The sequence below is a fragment of the Poeciliopsis prolifica genome, unplaced genomic scaffold, assembly GCF_027474105.1.
Source record: "Poeciliopsis prolifica strain line A6 unplaced genomic scaffold, Auburn_PproV2 SCAFFOLD045, whole genome shotgun sequence".
Lineage (NCBI taxonomy): Eukaryota > Metazoa > Chordata > Actinopteri > Cyprinodontiformes > Poeciliidae > Poeciliopsis > Poeciliopsis prolifica.
In genome coordinates this window covers 4113837-4136163 of record NW_026562420.1, presented here as the reverse complement: position 1 = coordinate 4136163, position 22327 = coordinate 4113837, and the positions used below count along the sequence as shown (strand labels likewise).

Sequence of the window (22327 nt, the reverse complement as noted above, 5' to 3'; positions counted from 1 at the left end):
AATATAGTGATTAGTGGAAGTTATAGTGCTAAAACACTAACTTTCAGTCAGATTTTCTCTGAAAGACTACAACCCTCAAGAACCAATTTAATTTTGATATTATCATTTATATCTTCTATTATGTCCTTAAATTTTATATTTATGTTTATATGCATTTTGTACAGTCCACATATTATTTTGTTCCTATAGGCTATGTTCCTTGTTTGAAATCACTTTATTGATGAAAAAAAGAGAATTCATAAGCAAGCATGTAAAACCAAAAATACCTGGAGACTAACTGGATCTGGTGTGTTTCAGGGACCGCTTCCGTACAATGATCAATGTTCTGGGTGATGCCTATGGAGCCGGGATAGTTCAGAAACTATCCAAGAGGGAGTTGGAGAGGATGGATCTGATTTCAGACGTGGATGTCGCTAACCCGTTCGCCCTGGAAACAACTCTAGATGACGAGGAATGTGAGAAAAAATCTTACGTCAATGGAGGCTTCACTGTCGATAAGACGGATGCAATTTCCTTCACAGAAACCTCCCAGTTTTAGCTTGGATCACAGGAGAGAGAAATGCCACACATACAGGAAGGATTCAACCAGCCCATCTGAGTTCAAGCATCAGCAACAGCTGCCTTCATTAAGCTTAGATGAACATGATCACCTGCTATTTTGAATATTGAAAACCACTAGATTCAAGTGCTTCCTTATTAATCTAAAGCTGTGCCAAGATTTTGAAAAGCCCCATTTAGATAGATAAGGCTGAAAAGCTTCTTGCAAAGAGCACTTTATCAATATGTCCTCCTGATGATATATCCCTTAAGGAGGGATGTGGTGTTTGTGAGTCTGTAATAAAAAAAAATGCATTGTTTACTCCTTGACGAGGCAAGAAGACTCTAAATATCCCATAATGCACTGCTTGTGTAATAATTAGGGATGCTCCGATCCGTTTTTTCGCTGCCGATCTCTACCGATCTCCGATCATTGCCGATTGCCAAGGATGGCTGTTAATTTTTTGCTGTAGGCATAAATATACTATATTATGTGACAAAATGGAAGAATGATCTGGCAATAAATTGACCTAATTTAGACACAACAGACACCCTATTTTAATACATATCTAAAACCTGTTTTTAAAAGTTACATGCTGCAGCTTTACGTTCGGTGCATAGTGGCAGTCTAAGAGAAAGAAGATCGCAGCGTCTTACACCGCCAGCTGGAAGACTTCAATTATTTTTCAGGTTAATTATTTAGCTTTCTGACCGTGATGCTAATCCGGGTGAATGTTGGTAGTTGTTCTTTACTTTACCCACTGTCTGACCGCTCCGGATGTCATTTTTTATGTGCAGTGAGTCTCAGTGTAGCCAAACTCCATCAAGTGTTTGTTTTTTAAATGTCATTAGATTTATTGATGCATTTCAGCCCCCAGGTAATTTTCCGCCGCAAACGTCTCCATTCATTCTCAGAGCATTATGTTCTACTAGACAGAATCTTTTGCCACGCACTTGCACTGTTGCACGTTCACACTGCGCTTTTGACGCAGACTGTGGAATGAGATAAATATGATCGGTTTTGATGATCGGCAACAAGAGACAGTGATCAGCAATCATCAATCATACACTTTTTCATGTAAATCAGACAATTATGATCGGTGACTGATCGATCTGCACAACTCTAGTAATATTGTGTACCTTTATGTGTATTTGAACTGTGCCAAATGTATGACAAGTTGCATGAAGCAATATGCTATGATTATTTATCTGTGGTTGCAGACTAACTGTCAGTGAGAACTTTTTAAAGACTGGTTCATGCATATTGAATATTGATGGCTGATATCAATGAACACTGTGAAATTCTTCTTTTATCCGAAACATCTATTATTGATATATTGCCAAATAAGAAAAAAATATAAAAATTGTATTCATGTGTGAGAATACATAAATGTCACCTCCCCATTGGTGTTTGTTGCCGCTATACATCAGAGCCTGTTTTGGTTTTTGGCCTTCATTGTGCAGTGATTATTTTACATTTTTTTGTAATTTATAAAAGTTATGTCAATAAAGACAGTTTTATGTCTTTAATAGACTAAAAATAACCACAACCATAATTGCTGAGAGCTTTGTCAGTTTAGAGAAATGGATTGGCTTCTTAAAGGCAAAGAAAGGTTACTCTGCTCAGACCAGGGCTTGCATATGGACAAATGTCCATATGCAAGTGCAACATCCATGATGAAGCATGCTGAACAAACAGATTTGGACATTTATCAGGCAGGAGCTGCTTTCTGTGAGTCTTTTCATGTGGATATATAATAAAGATGTGGCAAATATGTGAAGACTTTTACATTTTCTGCTCACATTTGACATCTACTGCAAAGCGGATGGGCCAACAATATCATTTTAGGGTTACTCGTGGACAATATCAAGGCTTATTCTTTCTTTATAAATAGTGTGATCCAACTAAGCAGAAAGGGGGAGGCAGAACTGCTCCCCAACAGATCCTAATGCTCATCATACAGCTAATGTTTACTGCTTCACTGTTAGAACTATCAGCTATTTTGGTAATATGCTGCAGTAGCTCACATTAAGTGTCACTGCCACAGACCCAATTTGCTTTTAATGGCCTGTGGTTGATTTACCTGAGGACTCCACAATGTCAGCTTGATAGATCATGAAACTAAGCCCATAATACTGCCTCTAGGCACAGAATTCACATAAAGAGATAAGAGATAAAAGTCTTTATTGTCATTGTCACAGGAACAACGAAATTTAAAAACTGCCATCAGTCAGTGCATATGCTTAACAAAACCTAGATCCCCCAATTTGTCCACCAGTCTGTGAGGGAGAATAGCATTAAAAGCAGAACTGTATTCCACAAAGAGCATCCGCACATAGCTCCCCTGCTGCTCCAGATGTGACAGAGCAGCATGGAGGGCTGTGATCACAGCGTCCTCTGTGGATCTGTTGACTCTGTAGGCAAACGGGTGGGGGTCAAAGCCAGGAGAAATAAGTGCTGTAATATGGACCAGTTTTTCAAAACACTTTGTCACCACAGGGGTTAGTGCCACTGGCCGGTACTCGTTGAGGCAAGAGATGTGAGGTTTCTTGGGTATAGGCACTATGATGGAAGATTTCAGGCTAGATGGAACTGTAGACAGGGCTAGGGACTGGTTGAAGATCCTGGTGAAGACTCCAGCCAGCTGATCACCGCAGTCTTTCAGGACACGTCCAGGGACGCCATCAGGTCCAGCACCCTTCCTTGGGTTGACGGCCCGCAATATGCGCCTCACCTCCTCTGCAACAAGGAGTGTGGTGATGGATTGCTTGGTGTAGTGTGGCTGCCTATGTTGGCTTCACCTAAAAGCGGGCAAAGAAGAGGTTCAGCTCCTCTGCCAGCTTGGTGTCGCCTTCCGCAGCTGCGAGGCTAGTCCTCGCAGCTGGATTCCCTGCCACACCTACCTGCTGTTGTTACTATCAAGATAGCCCTCTATCCTCCTCCTGTAGTTGGACTTAGCCTTTTTGATGCCGCTCTTCAAGTTAGCTCGGGCTGTACTGTAGACAGTCCTGTCCCCACCCCTAAAGGCAGTATTCCTGATCTTTAATAGTCGCTGGACCTCCTGAGTCATCCAGGGCTTCTGGTTTGGGAAGACCCAGATGCGTTTATCCATAACTAAAGATAACTATTTCAAAATGAAACATTATTTCAATGTTTCTATTTATCAAAACCATAAATAATACAATATATATGTAATTTATTATGCATGTAAACATCTGCAGAGATTAAGGAGTTCATCAAGGAGGAAGTAGTTGTCTATCCTAGAAAAAGATCAGAAGACAGGCAAAAAGTTTAACGTCAAAGTAAAATCATGACAAATCTGTTAACCTTGCAGTCGCAATGTCCCAATCCAATCCCAATCCAATCCCAATTATCTTTTCATGGTACCATTCAACTTGTCTTAATGACTTGTAGCAGAGAGCTTGTTTATACTTGCCTCTCAGTACAATCTTACTTCCAGTGATGGGAAGTACAGTGACAGTACAGTAATGAATGCCTGTCATGTAGCGAAGTACAAATAGACCACCACCAACAAGCACAAATGTCTGCCTCAGACTGTGACGTTGGAAGTGGCACGTTCATGCCACAGAGAACTCCATGTATTGCCCAAGGTTGTTCCATCTGATTCCAATGCATTTCAAAATTAAACAAAACCAGAGCTTCATCCTCTATATTCCTAAATAAACCCAAGTTATAAACAATCAAGCTCATCTGAGTTCATGCTTTTTGGTCAAAATTAAACATATGACAACCCAAGTAATTTCTGAATTTGATCTTCTCTTTCAGTGCATATTTAAGGATAAAAAGAAAGGAGAGGGATATATTTTGTGAAATATGCATTTTTGTTTTTAGTAAAGCATGGTTTGAGGAAAGTCATTCTAGTTATAATTACAAAACAGTGCATGAAGTTACAAAGCATTCATTGGTCATTAATTTCTTCAAGTTTGTAGTTCAGCATTAAAAGTTAGAAACTTCTTAGATTGAGTTTTAATCTTTATGGAGCTAGTTAAGTTTTTGTCAAGCCAATGTTTTTGCTACTTTGGTAAAAATCTCAACATGCATGACATGTTATCTATTTTAACCCCTTCACTTTTGATTTTATGCACATTTGAATTTTGATGTTACAGCCTGATGTTACACAGGGGGCCACGCACCTATTGCAGTAGCCTATGCTGACATTTTCAGTTTCTCTTTGGTAAATTAATATCATTTTTATACAATTTGAACTTTATGACAAACTCATCTAGTTCACCTTCTTTCATTTCCTTGGAAAAATCAGTTTTGTCATGTGATTGCGACTAGTTGTCTGGCCCAGAATAGTCATTGCAGAGAAAAGAATTGACTAGTCGACTAATTGGTGCAACCCCTACCACTGAATGCGACGTGGCTATCCAGCTCTATCCTTCTGATTCAGACGATGATTTTCAATACTCCACTTGCTGCTGAACATTCTCCTCTTCCAGTAATTTGACAAGGTCCAAGTCCCAAACACCTGTGCGCTCTTTCATCTTCAATACTTGAGCTTCGTCTCGCACCTCATTAGCATCACTTAAACATCTGTCCGAGGTTCATCCTTTATTTCCAACAGCATTCCAGTCCTGTGACCGTACACCACTAAGAGGCGTCAGACATCAGGCTCATTCTTCCGGGCCACCACTGCCTTCACTGCAGCCAAAAACAAACACTTCAACATCCCAGCACTCCACCACAGGCGTCTCAACTCGTCAAGGTCTCAAGTCCCTCACCTCAACAGCTCTTTACAGGAGAAAGGAATCCCTTTCAGCAACAACAAGTTAAGTTTCTTCTGATTCCTTTCATATTACATACTTCATAAAACAGCAGCATCTCCATCAACCAAACATCCCTGACTTTCGTCTTTTCTTCAGTGTTTGTTTCCTTCTGCAAAATCTCTGGTGATGTCATTTCTGATGCCGGCTTGTAGACCTGCATCAGAGCGTCAGGCTCCTTCCTGATTACCACAGACTTCCAAAGTCTCTCCGCCAAGCAACACCACAGTTCAACGTTCTTCATCAGAAACTCGACTCCTCCTCGGTGGTGGTCAACAGCACCACCACCAAAGTCCAAACATCCCATGCTTCTGCTTCTTTCTCAGTGACCTCTGCATCTCTGGTGACATTATTTCTGCCTCCACTTGCACCAATTCCTGTATTTCATGAAAGCTGAGGGTGAGAGATCAAAAAAGCTTTATCTAAATGAAAGATGTAAAAATGGACAAACTGAATTTTCAGCACTACATTCAAATTTGCGCCTTATTATCTTTGAAACAGCATAGAAATGCTTAGAAGGAGTAGTTCTGGTTGGTTGAAGCTGGAACAAAATCTAAATCCTGTGTTTCAAGAACGTTGAGGGTGAGAGACCAAAAAAGCTTTCTCTCAGTGAAAGAATTGTCAAAATTTGACAATTTGTGAATTCTCAGCACTACATTCAGTTTTCAGCTTTATTAGCTGTAGAAGAGTATAGAGTGTTGAGTAGCAGTAGTTCTGGTTATTTGAAACTAGGACCTAGTCTACATGTTGTGTTTCATGAGAGCTGCAGATGTGAGGTCTAAAAAAGCTTTATCTCAGCGAAAGAAGTAAAAATTGGAGAATCTGAGGGTTCGCAGCCCTGCTGTCTTGATTACTCCTTGACTTTCAACTCCATCTACCCACATACACTGGTCCAGAAGTTGTCTTCTCTTGAACTGTGTCCCAAACTGGGGAACTGGATTCTGAACTTCCTGACCAACAGACCTCAGACTGTCAGGATCCACAACACCGTCTCTTCCTCCATCACTCTTAGCTTTGTTGAGCTTATGTCATATGTCATTCTGCTGACATATAACTTCTCAGCCCGACACCCTAGCTATCACATAGTGAAGTTTGCAGACGACACATCAGTAAAGCGAGGCCTTACGAACAGTGATGAGTCCTAATACAAAGAGGAGGTGGAACACCTCGTGCAGTACAGAGAAAATAACTTCTGTATCAATGAGAAGAAGACCAAAGAGATGGTGGTGGATTTCAGAAGGGACAAGGATCCTCTTCAGCCCCTGTACATTGGAGGAGCAGCTGTGGAGGTGGTCCATGAGATGTTGGTACCTTAAGTGTCAGCATCCTAGGTCTGGTCAGGAAGGCCCAGCTAAGAACGGAAGCCACCAACTTCCTAAGGAAGCAGCAGAAAGCTGGAATTGGAAAAGCCATCCGGAGGAGCTTCTATCGCTGTGTGGTGGAGACCTTTATCTGCACCTGCACCAATGTATGGCGTGGCAGCTGCACTGCTCCCAAGAGGATAGCTCTGCAGAGGGTGATTAAGGAGAAGGAATCAGCAATTAATTCAGCTTCATCTCACTTTTTAAATTGTTTACACACACACACACACACACACACACACACACACACACACACACACACACACACACACACACACACACACACACACACACACACACACACACATATATAAACTATATCACTTTATTGATTAGATTTCTTAATCTAGGACTTGAGTCCAAATTTTGAACCACAAACAATCAAAGCTGGTGTAACTGTCAATCATTGAATCCTTGATTGAGCCAGCTGGATCCACCCAAGCCACTGCAGATGAGTTCCAGAACCATTAGAGGATCTCCATCCAGATGTCAACCGCAAAGAGAGTGGGTGATGAACACTTGACTCCAACTTTGTGTTTAATTGAATCTGAAAAAAGAAGACATATGGAGACGATCCTGCCAACCACCTTTGACGCCTGCAAAAAGCTGAAGATGAATTGTCAGCAGAAGCTCATGTGCAAGGCTTGCATGTGCTTCATCTGCATCAGACCAAAACAGATTTTGCCTATTTGTGTTTTCTTTATTCTGTGCTAACTTTTTAAGCTGACTGATCTTCAGCCTTTATAGGCCTACAATACTTCACAATGACCCTTCATTGTGAAGTAAGTACATAGTACATTGCGATATTGGCATTTTTATGTATTATCAAAATTTTTATAACAATGTTTATTATAATCAAAAAATGGAATGCAATAGAACTTTTACATCATGCTCCACCTCTTTTGATTATCTGACTAGTCTTATAAGATTGGTCAGCTACAGTCTATCAAAGCTATCTTGAGCAACAGATATTCTTTCTGCTCAGGACTAGGAGCTTTCTCTAATTATAATTGGCCCAGTGTTGGAGCAGAATATTAAGGCTATCATGCAAAATCTACAGTTAGGAAAACCTGACATTAATTTTGTTGACTTTAATGAAGAACTGGACTATGACTCTGTATCTGTAAATACTATTCTTAAATGTTTTAGGTCTTTATTTGGCACATAATGTTGAAGGTCATCTTACCAGGGCAAAATGATTTTTGAGAGAGAATAAAATCTAGTCCTAACTCCCATATTTTTAAAGACAATTTATGATTATAATTTGTTTTATTATACAAACATTGCCTAACTAGAACCACATCATTAATGTTCTGATATTTATTTTGAAGCATAAGTAATAAAACTCACAGCGATAGATCAGCACCATCTGAGCTCTCCAGACTCAGAGTGGACCTGCAGAAATGAACCTCCAGGCTAAAACTTCATCAGCCTCAGACAGTGTGGTTCCCTGGAAAATGAGAAACATTTTCCTTAATCTCTCATATCATCCCTCTGTGATCCTGAGTGGGTTCCTATAACTAACATATCCCTTCATATAAAATAGTTGATTTTTAAATATAACACATCAGAAGACGCCAACAGAATACAAGCAGATCTTTAAGACTGAACTGACTACTTCTTGGCTTCAAATAATACCTGAGATCGCATATCACTACTTACATAGGCAAGTCGGCGTACAGCTTTTGGAGTTGTTAGAAGACCTTGAACGCGCTCATGGAGTTCTTCCCATGATCTGTGAGAACTGAACACAGACGAGTAAAAAATTCAACGGTGGTTATATAATCCCACATAGTTTAAAGTGTAAGTAACCCCCAAACTTTTTTTGCTAAACTTTCTAAAGATATTTAGGTTTCAATTTTTATGTTTATGTGTAAACTTTGACATTTTTGTGTAAGTTCTTTTTTTAAAAATGGTACAGCTTTTTAACACTCAGCTCCACCTGGTGGTGAATCAAGAGTTTGAAGAGCTACAGATGTGTACCCTACAAGCATTGACAATAGCGTTACTCAGCTTTACAAATGTGTGATTTATTTGCAAAGTGGACACAGCGTGGAATGGATCTCCTATTCTCTGACTATTGGAGTTGGTATACTGCAGATGGACAACTATCACACTGACTGCAGTGCTTAGGAAGCAGGAGGTGCTCACCACAGCTCTCAATGCTCATTGGGAAACAGCAGAGAGTTGACACCACAAGTCTTCCACAACACAGAAAAAGTCACTAGTTGCCATTTTCTTCTAGGTTCTGCTCACTTTGCTGACATTTTTCAAATTTTGCTTGGGGTGGTTTCACAGGAAGTTTGTTACACTTTAAGAACCAGAATATACAAACAGGTCAGAAAATCTGAATATTTTGAAAAGAAAAAATTTAAATCTTTTTATTTAGATTCCTCTGTCACTTTGACAGGAAAGGAGGCAAGTCAACAAAATGCAGTCAAAATGGTTTTACTTGCACTGCAGGTCACATGTACACTGACACATTTCACAGTGAAACAAAGAAGCTGGCTTTTACATCTTTGGGCTTTTCCAACACTCAGGTAAAGGGGATGACAAAATAAAACAAGAAATAATTGACAGAAACCTAACACAAAACAAATGGTACCAAATAATATTTACATGCATGCAAATTATTGAATCTAAACTATTCTAAGGTCAATCAACAATTAACTTTAACTTAAATATAACTCTTCAAAGCATAACCCCTCTTAATTGAAAATGGTATGCTCCAGGAGCTTTTTAACAGCACCTGGAGCACTTGTCTGTCTTTGCTTGCCCCACCCTGCTGAGGAGACACACCCAAAAGGTTAGACTCAACAATTAACCTAACAGTTTATGTACGGTAATATTCTAGTTTTCTGTGACAATAAATTTTGGGTTATAATTTTTAAGCCATAAAAATGAAAATCACAACAAAATAAAGGCTTGAAATATTACACTGTATGTGTAATGAGTCCACATAATACAAGTTTTACTTCTTGAAACAAGTGACAAAAAAATACTAAGCTTTTTCCCAATATTAAAATTTTTGAGATGTAATTGTAACTTAAAGACAAACCTGTGGTGGTGGGGCAGTTCTCTGTAGGATAGATGAAGGGGTAAGGGCACAGGGTCAATGGACTCATGCGCTCCTAAATACCTGGAATCAATCTCAGATTTTCCTCTGACCTGCTGAAGCAAGAACAAAAAATTACAGGATGAAAAAAAAATTATTTTAACTGGAAAATATAGCAACAATAAAGATAGCTGTCAAAATGAGGACTCTTTACCAGTCTACAACAAGTCCAAGTTTAGTCCATAGAATCAATCAAACTTCTGCTTTTCCAGCAGAATCAGGATTCTTTGTCAGCAAGAAAGATGGCTCAAAAAGGCATTGGAGTGTGGGTACTGTCATGAGGTTATCAACTGTTCAGGCAGCATCTCTTCCTTTCCTTCTCATGTAATTACAGAACAAGTGTCTGGTCTGCTGGAGCTGCATTAAGCAAAAGTTGAGTCTAATTTTCCACCACCTAAAAAAACTAAATAGCAACTTCTTTACAGCTCTTCCAAGTTCCACAGTTACTTAAAAAGATCCTTTAAACTGCTACTATGGGCCAGCGTTAATTCGACAGGCGAGGCTTTAATGTGTTCTTCCCTGGTCAACCCTAGCCAGATTTGTTTCCATTTGCAGATCCTGTGCAGTTCCTCCCTGTTTTACAATTAATTGCAGATAGATTTACATCACTGCATGAACGAATGCCTTGGCGAATCCTCAAACAGCATCTCTGTCATGATTGGTGGTTGAGGACCCAAATACAGAATGGCAGAGAAGTGGAATTGATAATGAAAAAGTATTTAATGAAAATATGATGAACAACAACTTACAAAAATCCCACAGAAAGTCAGAGTCCAATGCAAAATGTAATCTAATGGAACACAAACTGGAAGCCCAGATGGGACACAAGGGGGAGCAGAACGGGGTGGTAATGGAAGGACCCAGTAAGGAGCTTAAGTACTGGAAGGCTGAATGCTAAAACAGAGGACCTAACAGATTGGAAACTGATTACAGGAGGGAGAGAGAAGAAAGGCAGACTGAGAAGAGACAGAGAGAAAAAGAGTGAAACACAAGAAAATAAATCTAACACTAAGAAATAAGAGGCACAAGGAATAAGTGTTTATTCTAGTTATGTTTAACTAGAATTTACATAACTAGAAACACTAAGAAGGACTGAACTAAGTAAAACCGAAACAGGACTAACCTAATCGAAAATAACAAATAACACAGAACAATGATGAAACTAAAATAACTAAGGAAGAACTGAACCAAAGTAAAACAAAAGCATAACTGGTCTAAATAAAAGATAACCTATGAAACACAAAACAAAACCTAACTAAGCAACCCAAGATTATGACAATCATCTACTGCAGTGGACCAGTGGACATCACAGACCAGTAATCAGAGAAAGGTTCCTGGAACATTAGCAGCTCCAGGAACACATATTTCAACTTTTGAAGCGTAATGACCATGATTCCACAGCTCTGCCAGCATTTCATCTCTCTGAAGAATGGGCAGCAATAAAAAATAGCAAGAAACAGTGCAGCTGTGGTCAAAGATATGTTGGAGACAGTTACAGTTCTGCATTGGCTGGTGTGAAACACAAAAACTACACAGCATTTGATATGAATGTGCATTCTATTTTGATTTGTTTGGGGGTTTTCCAAGAAAGTTCTCACGTGGATATAGAAATACATCTTTTGACTACACTACCTAAATCTGACAGGTTGCACATGTTACACAAAATATCATAATAATAATTATGTGCCACAGTATTGGCACATTAGTTCAACTAGTCAAACTAATATTTAATTATGTTTGGATCAGCAAGACAAAATATCTGGGTTAATTTGTGTAAGTCATGGCTCCATCTGGACAATATCACCCAGATGGAGGATGAGCTCTAACATCTCTAAAAAATTATAATTCCATAAACTGGAAGGGTAACGGTGCAAGAAATAGAAGCGTAATGCTCTCATGACTGTGTGCTGATCCCTCATCAAAATCACTTTGTAAGATTTTATTATACAGCACTCCCATAATTTATGTTCACCAACACCGAAAAGAGAAAATGTTAGTCCTCACCAAGCTCCTGGACTGAAGTCGTCTGGAAGCAGAGGAATGGCTCACTGCAAAGTCAAATAAAAGACAGAAAATAATCATTAGCTGGAGAACTGGGTTACAGAACTCTGATTGCATCAAATAAGGAGAGGCTTTTTGATAACTGAGTTTGGTCAGCAGTGGAGTATAACTATAACTGGAGTTGGAGAGATTAACTATCCAGTTGTAAAAAGTGATTATGAGCAATAACAGGTTTACACAAGAGTTTCTACCTGTGGAAGAAGACCTAGTCAAAGGTGAGGCAGAACGACTGGTAAACATTGTAGAGCATTTGGGTGAGGCAGACACACTAGCCTCCAGCCAAGAGGACATTATCTGGGACAGACAAGACACTCAGTCAATGACGGCGTGTAATCCACATAAACAGCTGATAATGTTAAAGATTGCCCGTACTAATGCTTCATAATTTGACTGGTCTCCTAGGAAACAAGTTCCAAGAATGGATGCAGAGGTTTGACATTTGATGTTTAAATAACATCAAATTCACAGTAATTTTTGTGACTATGAACAAAAGCGTGTGACGTATCCATTTGCAATGGCTTTCTTGGACACTGCAAAAACACAAAATCTTCCCAAGTATTTTTGGTCTAGTTTATCGTGGAAATAGTAAACTTGAAATAAGACAAAACTAACTTTTAAGTGATGTTCGATACCAGCAGTTTCTTATTTTTCAACAAGAAATAGGATTTTGTTTGATGGATTTTTAAAAAAGTATGAATTACACTGGCAGATTTTTTTCTCTTCTAACAAGACATTTTCCCCATGTTATAAGTGAAATAAGCTAACAGTATAATTTGTTCTTTTTCATCAATATTAGGAAATTGTTGACTTGAAACAACCTGATATTTCTTGCTGAAAAGTTAATCGTAAGTTAGTCTTGTCCTATTTCAAGTGTACTAATATATTTGCATTAGAAACTAGACAGAAATACTCGGGAAAACATCAAATTTTTCTTGTGGAAAAACCATGAGCACCTATTATTTCCTGGCAGAAAAATGGCAATGTAGGAAGCTACTGCTAAAAAATATTGCTGCTGAAAGCATTGTCTGCGAAGTACTGGGACAGACTTGTTCTGAGGTGTGAGCCACTAGTATAAATCTAGGAACAGGTGATTGAGAATGCATCTGAAAGCAAAGAGTGGTGAAGACTTTCAAACAAGAGCAGCAAAGAATCCACAGCTGTTTAAGAAAAATATCAACGTGGACATTTTGGGATAAAATGTCCACGTAAAATGTACACTTACTCATTACTCAGTAAGTGTAATGAGTAGAGACATAACACCTAAACGCAGCATAACATAATCTATTATTACAGATTGTTGTGTATATATCAAAACATATTTGTCTATGAATCTCTCACTCAGATATACAAAATGGCGCAAATTTACAATTTGCTCCATGCCATTTTTGCATGGAGCTATTTGAACTTTAATTTTATAGCAGTTCATACTAATTAATTTCTGTAGTTATTACTTCAAACATTTTCTTTATTCTCAACACCATTTTAATAGATATTTTGTATGATTTCTGTTACAATGATCTGGCTGCAGTAAGTGAGGCTGCTACCTCAATGTACTTGAGTTAAAGTTGAATACCAGTGATGACTCAAGTGATATTTTGTGTTCTTTATGAAGCCAAGATTTGAATTACACCACTAATTTTAAATCTACCTGGCGCATTAGGTATTTTTGAACAAAGTATCATGTCAGGTCAGTATATCCAATACCTGCTTAAATTTTACTGAGCATTGGTATCAAACATCACTAACAATCTTCATTAAGTGTGTCGAGGATTTGTTTTTTTTAAACTGCTTTCCAATGTATGCTTTGCCTTTCATTCCAATGTATGAAACAGATTAGTACAATGCTCATCTGTTGCGATGGGATAATTTGAAAAAGTATTCTACTTTCTGTGCCTTTCATAGGCACAGGAAGTGCCTATCGAAAGAAGAATGTCCAGGCAATATCTAAACTGAACAGGCAACAAGAGAAAAATGCTTGTGAGTGAAAGAGAAAGATATGCTGCATGGAGATGCACCACACTGCCCTCTGCTGCCTGGAAATAATGGTTAATTTATGATTTAGTTTTTTCCCCCAAGTCAGCTTTAGCTGTTATGTGTGCTTACAGGCTGAGAGCTTGCCGTCTCCCAGTCAGTGGGGTTGCAAGGTGCAGAGCCCATACTGAGTTGGGCCAGACTGGGGATGTACCCATCTCTCAGTGAAGAAAGGGACTGGGATCTGGAAATGTATGACAGAGGTGAGGCCATCCTGACACTTCTCTCTCTTTCAGCAATCCGATGAGGTGTAGATCGAGGTATGTTGGAGTGCCTCTTATTTCTTCTTTTCCCTGCCCACTGGAAACAAATGAGGGAATGCCTCACAACTATGTAAGTAATACACATACAACTTAAGTTGTATGTGTATTACTTACACATACAACTTCACAACTATGTAAGTAATACACATACAACTTAAGTTGTATGTGTATTACTTACATAGTTGTGAATGTGTATTACAACTCATACAGTTTTGCTGAGAGTAGCAAAACTCTACTCTCAGTTTTGCTAAGAGTATAGTTTTGCACTCTTAACAAAACTGTACTTTTTGCTAAGAGTGCAAAATACGTTCTATGGCAGAAAATCAACACTGCACATCACTGTCAACACACCATTATTACGTGGTAGGGACAATGACATAATGTGAGGATATCATGTCATAAATTATACATTTATGTGTTAGAATGGCCAAGTCAAAGCCCTCACCTAAATCCAACTGAAAATATGTGGCAAGGCTTAAAAAACTGATTATATATGAATCTATTATTCTTTGCAAAGAAGAACTGGCCTGATAACAAATTATATGCAACACTTTATGTTAAAAAAATAGTTTTAAAATAGGCATTTTCTCTCACGGCTATGAACTACTTTGCATGGTGTACAGCACCAAAACCCACAAAAATAGAGTAAGTTTGTGTTTGACAAAATATGAAAACATTAAAGGGGTATGAAAACTTTTACAAGGCTCTGTATGATAAAGCTCTTAAAGATGATTTTAGGACAAGTCTTAGGATGATCTACAAAAGACCCAGATTTATCAAAGAGGTATGTTGTACACTGATCTTGTTAGATCTCTGAAAATGTTTGTGAGTGAAAGAGAAGGATATGCTACATGGAGATGTGCCACACAGCTCTTCTCTGCCCCCTGCTGCCTGAAAATGATGGTTAATTCATGATTTCGTTTTTTTCCGTCAGCTATAGTTCTTATGTGTGCTGATAGGCTGAGAGCTGTCAGCACACATGTCTAAAAGCTTTAGCTTTTAAACATTTGTTTTGAACTTCCTAGTGACTTGATCTTCTCCATGCGTTTAAATTTACAGTATCTCTTCTTACCAGTGGAATGTTACAGTAAGTGGTAACCTTTGTATCAGGTGGACACTCAGAAATTGTAGTCTTGGTAGAAAACTCTAACCGAGGAACAATACTCTGGAGAAAAGATAGTAGTGTTTACAAATTTACTTTCACAAGATCAGATATGGAACAATTGTTGTACAGCTTCAAAAAGGATTAACTGAGTTACTTACAAAGAAGTGAGCAGCTCTGGTCATCAGTACTGCTCGGTCCACTCCAGAGAAGGACGGAACTAGCTTGGGCTCTGGAAACAAGAAACTACGAGCATCTTCTTCGAAATACGCCAGAGTGTCTCCAGCTACAAAATGAACATGATCTGTAAATGACTAATGTCAAGCTTGTGTCATCATGCTTTGAGTTAAGTAAAAACTTATTTTTCTTTGAACTCCTGTAAAGATGGGCAGAGTTCAATACCATCAACCTGTCCAGAGACAGGTTACTGCAAAGCAAAATTATCATTTTATGGTACAACCTGGTGCTGCGCATCTTCCTTCGAAAAGGTCAATGAAAAACAGTACACTGGCTCTATACAACAGATCAAAAAACTAGAATGCTTTACAGGCTATGGAAGGAAAAACAAAAAAAAGTAATAGAAAGCAATAAAGCATAAAAGTATACCACAATACAAATATTAAGTAAAAATTTTGATTTAAGTTTCATTTGTAATTTCTATAAAATGTAAATGCAATTTTGCTCAAAAAAATTCTCGCTTCTAGTTTCGTCTGGTCTTTCTCCCCTTCACCCAGATTGTCTCTGGTAGATTTTCTACCAGACCAATCAGTGGACAGAAGAAGATTTGATTAATGACGTTTATTTTTCTGTTCCGTTTTAGAATTGCAATCTGGCAATAGCAGAACTAGCAATAGCAGCAGAGGAAGTGAGGGAAACTGTTCAGTTTATGTTTGCCACACTTCCAAATATTGAATTAACAACAGCTGCCTCATTCGGACAAGCTCTTCTCTCTTCACAGTGGAGGACAGTAGTTTACAGCACAGAAAATTTATGATTTTGCTCAAGCTAAATGGTGTCGAACCAGCACTTTTACATACATCGTAGGCAAAAATTAGCAATTGGGTAAAATTTTAAAACTCAACGCAGTCCATGCCTCCAGGAAGCAATCGTTTCTCAACAGCTAACACCCCAGAATCTCTGGATGAAGGAAATTGCATAAAACAAGGGTCTGCTTTTTATCAGGCTAGGTTTTCAGGGAGTTTGTTCCAGATCTGAGCAGCAAATAAAATAAATGCTGCCTCCCTTGTTTAGTTCTGGTCCTGGGAACATTGAACTCTGAAGAACTGGTTAATACTCAAGGAACCACTTAAATATGTATTTAAGCCCAAGGCAATTGGACTATTTTCCGGACTATAAGTTGTAGTAATTTTCATAGTTTGGTCGGGGGTGCGACTTATACTCCAGAGCGACTTATGAGTGAAATTATTAACACATTATTATATCATATCAGGTTATTTTCACAATAAACTGCAAGAGGGCGCTCTAGGCCTGTGTTGATAATGTGTGTGGTAGAAGCTACCTCCGAAATTAGCGGAGTTGTTTACAAGCGACACAGAAGATGAAGATTTAGTGATTTGGAGTGACACGGATTGCTTGGTAAACTTGTTAGCATGTTATTGATGCTATAGTTTTCTGAATAACTCTTAATATGTTATGTTAACATACCAGGTGCAGAGGGGTGAAAAACAAGTTACTAGTAAATGAAGACAATAAGTAAGAAAATAGACACCTCTAACAATTTTTCATTTTGAATCTTTTAATTTCTTGTTGTAATAAGTTATTAAGCGTTATTTCAGTTAGTCCATGCAATTCTCCACATGACCACTAGGGGACCATTTAAAGTAAAGGTTTTGACTGGTAGAAAGAAATCTCCATGGAGAAATGCACAAATAGTTCGGTCTGCAAGACAAGTCTGCCGCAGGGCAGAACGACAATGGCGTAAAACTCAACTTCACGTTCATCACGACATCTACAAAGAAAAACTACGTAACTATCACTTAACACTAAAACATGGAAGGGAGGCTTTCTTTGCAGATGTCATAAACAAAAACATCAATAATGCTCGAACTTTATTTGCAACAGTTGACAGGCTCACAAACCCTCCTGTGACGTTTCCACCTGAATTTCAATCTAATGTTGCCTGTAATACGTTTTCTGATTTCTTTTCAGAGAAAATCCAAAAAATCAGAGGATTAATCTGCACATCAACTTCAAAGCCAGAACCACTGCTGTACCAAAACAAAACAAATACAGAAAAAATGACCCATTTTCAACTTAATTATAAAACTCTAAAAGAAATTATAAGTCAATTAAGTTCAAGCTCCTGCTGTCTGGATGTCCTTCCCACACATTTCTTTAAGAAAGTCCTGCCTGTTATTGTTACTGATCTGATCCAAATAGTAACTCATCGCTTACATCAGGTGTTTTCCCCCAGGCTTTGAAAACAGCAGTTATCAAACCACTGTTAAAAAAGAACAACCTGGACAAATCACTACTGTAGAATTACAGGCTGACCTCTGACCTCCCATTCATCAGCAAAGTTATTGAAAAAACTGTGTGTAAACAATTAAATAGTTTCCTCATGATGACCAACTGCTTTGACACTTTCCAGTCTGGTTTTCGTGCTCACCACAGCACGGAGACTGCCCTCGTAAAAGTATTCAATGATATCCATATAAATACGGACTGTGGGAGAACCACGGTACTGGTTCTGTTGGATCTCAGTGCAGCTTTTGACACTGTCGACCATGACATATTACTGAATCGACTTGAAAGTTGGGTTGGACTCTCTGGTTCGGTGCTCGACTGGTTTGAATCCTACATAAAGAACAGGGATTTCTTTGTTTCAATTGGAAACTTCTCATCAAAGAGGTCAAAGGTCACATGTGGGGTACCCCAAGGTTCAATCCTAGGACCCCTCTTATTTAATATTTATATTCTCCCACTAGCTCAGGTCATAACAGAAAATAATATTAGCTACCACAACTATGCGGATGACACACAGCTCTACATTACGATGTCACCAGGTGACTCTGAACCCATCCAATCACTGAATAAATGCTTAGAGCAGATAAATGTGTGATGTGCCAAAACTTTCTCCAACTGAACAAAAATAAAACTGAAGTCATTATTTTTGGACCTAAAGAGGAACAATCTAGAGTCAATGCACAGCTTCAGTTATTACAACTAAAAACTAGCGATCAGGCCCGAAACCTGGGAGTAGTGATGGACTCGGACTTGAACCTCCAGAGCCACATAAAGACAGTAACAAAATCAGCCTTCTATCACCTGAAGAACATCTCCAGGATTAGAGGACTAATGTCTCAGCCAGATCTAGAGAAACTCATTCATGCGTTTATCTTTAGTCGCATTGATTATTGCAACAGCATCTTCACAGGCCTGTCCAACAAATCAATCAAACAGCTGCAGCTGATCCAGAATGCTACTGCTCCTGTTCTCACTAAAACCAGGAAGATAGAGACATAACACCAGTTTTAAAGTCCCTCCACTGGGTCCCTGTAGCTCAAAGAATAGATTTTAAAATACTGTTATTAGTTTACAAATCACTGAACGGTTTAGCACCACAATACATCAAAGATCTGCTGTTGTTGTATCAACCTTCCAGACCTCTCAGGTCTTCTGGTTCTGGTCTGCTCTGCATCCCCAGAACCAGAACCAAAAGAGGAGAAACAGCTTTCAGCATCTATGGACCAAAAATTTGGAACAAACTTCCAGAAAACTGTAAAACAGCGGAAACCCTGACTTCCTTCAAATCTCAAGTAAAAACGCACCTGTTTAGAGTTGCATTTGAAATGTAATATGTATGGATTTGATTTTGTGGATATGTATGTAAATGTTTTTTTTTTTTTTTTTTTTCCTGTTGTGGGCAACGGGGCCCGGTGAATACCCGTGGTTAAACGGACGGCGGAGTCCGGCGGTAACAGGCGCTTAAATTCCGTGTCAAAGGGAAGGGGGAAGAAAGGGAAAGAAGAGGGAAAAAAAAAAAAAAAAAGAGGAAAGGAAAAAAAAAAAAAAAAAAAACTTGGTATTTTATTCTATGTTGCATGCCTTTGTGTTTTGTGTTTATGATGTAAAGCACTTTGAAATGCCTTGTAGCTGAAATGTGCTATACAAATAAAATTTGATTGATTGATTGATTGCATTGGTGGCATAGAAAAGATTGAGCTCATAAAAAGAATAAATCTTCCGTTGGATGTTGATGAGAACTCAACGTGTGTGTCTCATCTTTTCTGTGTCACAGTATCACACGTTGGAGGAAGATCGTTTCTATTGCATTATTCTCAGCCACCCAAGGTTGGAGGGTAACAAATGTGGGGGCTCGTCCAGGATAGTGCCTCCTGCTGGCTTGGTGCTATCCAACAAAGAACCGAGCTGAGGACCTAAGGACAAGACTACAGGATTGCCTTTCAAGATGACATGTCTGTTCCTGGTGTTGGATTTTATCAAATAAATTTCCCCCAAAAATGCGACTTATACTCCAGTTCGACTTATAATATGTCTTTTCCTTCGTTATTATGCATTTTATGACTGGTGCGACTTGTACTCCGGAGCGACTTATAATCCGGAAAATATGGTAATGCTTGGGCTACACCAGAATACAGATGTCTTTCATATGTCATATATATGTTACCTGTTACCTACCTGGAGGAATCAGTTGCACCAGTTCTATTCTGACAGTTTCATCTGTGAAGCAGTGCAGAAATTATTATTGTTAGCTATAAATGCACATTTAGCCAACTTTCTCCAGTTTGTATTAATCAATCTGCAAAACATAATATTTAAGGTTATATTCTTCATCCCCTCAGTTATTATTATGTTTTTGTGTATCTCAGTTTCATCATCAACAGGTGTGCCTTCTAAGGCACCTTAACTGTGGTATAAATCTAAATACAACAAAATTAGCTATGTATACAGTTTATTCAACAGAAACTAAAACAGAAGGAGTCACCTACACTCAAGCAGTAGAGCTATTTCTCCAGGGTCCACTGCATGCCTAAAAATCTGTGGGAAAACAATGATAGATGTTTCTGATCATACATACTAGTTATTTAGAAGATAACTGGTGTGTTTCTCATCATGGACTGTGTAATAAATAAGATCTGTGATTATGTCTGATCTCAGGTATGTTTCTATCCTTCAATGAGTAAGAAATTTATATATTTGCCTTTTCAAATGTAATCTTCTCGTGGAACAACAAAGGAAAGACTGCAGGGACACACCGAGACTGACGGAACTGATCCATGAAGAACATTTTGAGATAAACGTCATCTTTGACTGACAGGTGAACTCCAGGGCAGGAAACCTGAGAACATTAGAGAAGCAAAATCAGCATCAGAAGGATTCAAGTCAGACAGGTTATCATAGCCAATTCCTCCCTTGCTGGGTACAAGTAGAGGCTGTTAACAGCACTACAAATTGTATATTAAGCCTGGATAATATTTCAATATCAATGGAAAAAATGATGTGGAGAGGGAGAGAGAAGGTGAGCTAGAGACACAGGGGATGAGGGAAAATAAATCGAACACTGAAGAATGATAGACACAAGAAATTATTAAGCTAGAGTGACTAAGAATAACTAGAGGAAAATAAACAACTAGAAACACCTAAAAGTAAAACCAAACATAGCTGATCTAAATAAAAGAGGAACTAAGAAACACAGAAATGAACAAAACCCAACTAAACAACCCAAGATATGACAGATTTTACTTTAGTTGACTGGAGCGAGTCTGGGAATTAGCCTAGCTTAAACTCATTTATAATTAATGCTCTTTAAAATTAATTATCTTTTCCTGCTAGGTTCGAATAGCATTTTAGCTTGTTGTTCCCCTGCAAAAAAAAAAAAAAAAAAAAAAAAATTCAGTACATTCTGAAACTTTGGCATCTGGTACCAGATGATTCTCGTTAGCTTTTTCTGAAACTCTCCTTGCTATAAAGGGTAAACAAAGCAGAAACAGTAGGTTCTATTCTTCTTAATGGTTATCGAGGTAAACTTGACACCGCTCTGGGGCAACCTCTGTGTGCTTATAGTGCCAAGACAGCGAAAAGACAAGCCCAAAACGATGGACTGCTGGCCACAACAGAAACCCAATCAGCTGTGCCTAAATGTGTCAACAGACAAGTTACATCACTTATTTAAAATTGAACTGCCTTGTTTTTAATTCACAATATATTCATTCAGCATAAAAGACAACGTTTTTGATTCAGTTTGAAATTCCAACAAGAGGAACCGCTGAATCTCTAACACTGACAAGATGAAAACAGACAGAGAAATGGCCTTTTAGTTGGGTTGAAAAAACATTCCACAAAAATTAATTGGATCAGCTCAGGAACAGAACGTTCATAACTGCAGGTCAAGGAATCTGGTTTATTGACCTACCTGCAGAAGGGCTTATTTTGCAGCCACAAGACCAGGGCACTTTTTATCTATTGAGTCAAGACTTATATGAAACTATACAGATCAGAAAGGTAAAGCTTGAATGTTTACTATGGGAGACCCTTCAGTCCACAGTCATCAGCAACTGAAGAAAGTTGGATAACAGGAGAACATCATTTAATGTTCCTTTGGGATAATACTGAACTATGCCTTCATATATAAAAGAGCAGTTGTAAATAATGATGAAAATATGATGTTTTACATTGGACTTACGCATTTTTGCTTTTTCGTTGAGTTACAAACGATGATAGAATGAAAACTGTAGTGTTTGCACACTTGAGAATATATCAAGTTTGCACACTTGAGAATATATTCATAATTATATGAAATATAAGAACCGTCAAAGACGAAATCATTTTAGTTATGCCCTCATTCACATCACCATATATAGAAGGAGCGTAAAAAGTACAAGACAACGTTTAAAAGCGTCACATTGTAGAAACACATCGTGAAAGATAGGTTCTTTCTTACCGCTCTGAGCTTTATTTCAGTTAACACTTTAAGCGCCTTCCGGGACATTCAAACTTATTTTAAAGGACTTAAACCACACAGAAAACAGCAGCTTCTATGAGCGTGTTCTATGCCTGTTTAGCGTAACTTGGTTACCATGGCTCC

The 22327-nt window shown here is 38.4% G+C and overlaps 2 protein-coding genes across 6 annotated transcripts in view; one reads left to right on the top strand and one right to left on the bottom strand.

Annotated features, from left to right (window-relative positions):
- The window catches only part of slc1a1 (solute carrier family 1 member 1), a 28006-nt gene extending 25694 nt beyond the window's left edge, over positions 1–2312 (top strand). For all 3 annotated transcript variants that reach the window (XM_055056503.1, XM_055056505.1, XM_055056502.1), the window contains one exon: positions 298–2312. In XM_055056503.1, coding sequence (XP_054912478.1) covers positions 298–538 — 241 coding nt within the window. In that variant the 3' untranslated portion in view covers positions 539–2312. The remainder of the gene's footprint in view (positions 1–297) is intronic.
- Positions 2313–2711: 399 nt separating this feature from the next.
- Positions 2712–22327, bottom strand: spata6l (spermatogenesis associated 6-like). Of its 3 annotated transcripts, XR_008607841.1 has the most exons (16): positions 22184–22327; positions 20444–20581; positions 20232–20280; positions 19921–19962; positions 15420–15544; positions 15229–15321; positions 13966–14193; positions 12054–12156; positions 11806–11849; positions 9745–9857; positions 8349–8430; positions 8037–8136; positions 7084–7233; positions 6637–6832; positions 3442–3617; positions 2712–3339 (listed from the first exon to the last, which is right to left on the bottom strand). XR_008607841.1 is itself a non-coding variant. In XM_055056511.1 (13 exons), the coding sequence occupies exons 1-12, from the start codon at positions 22229–22231 to the stop codon at positions 8071–8073; spliced, it is 1131 nt and encodes a 376-aa protein (XP_054912486.1). In that variant the 5' UTR covers positions 22232–22327; the 3' UTR covers positions 6998–7233; positions 8037–8070. The 3 variants fall into 3 exon arrangements, 2 of the variants coding, with proteins under 2 accessions (XP_054912486.1, XP_054912488.1); XM_055056511.1 differs by lacking the exons at positions 2712–3339; positions 3442–3617; positions 6637–6832 and having other exon boundaries at positions 6998–7233; XM_055056513.1 differs by lacking the exons at positions 2712–3339; positions 3442–3617; positions 6637–6832 and having other exon boundaries at positions 6998–7233; positions 9745–9854.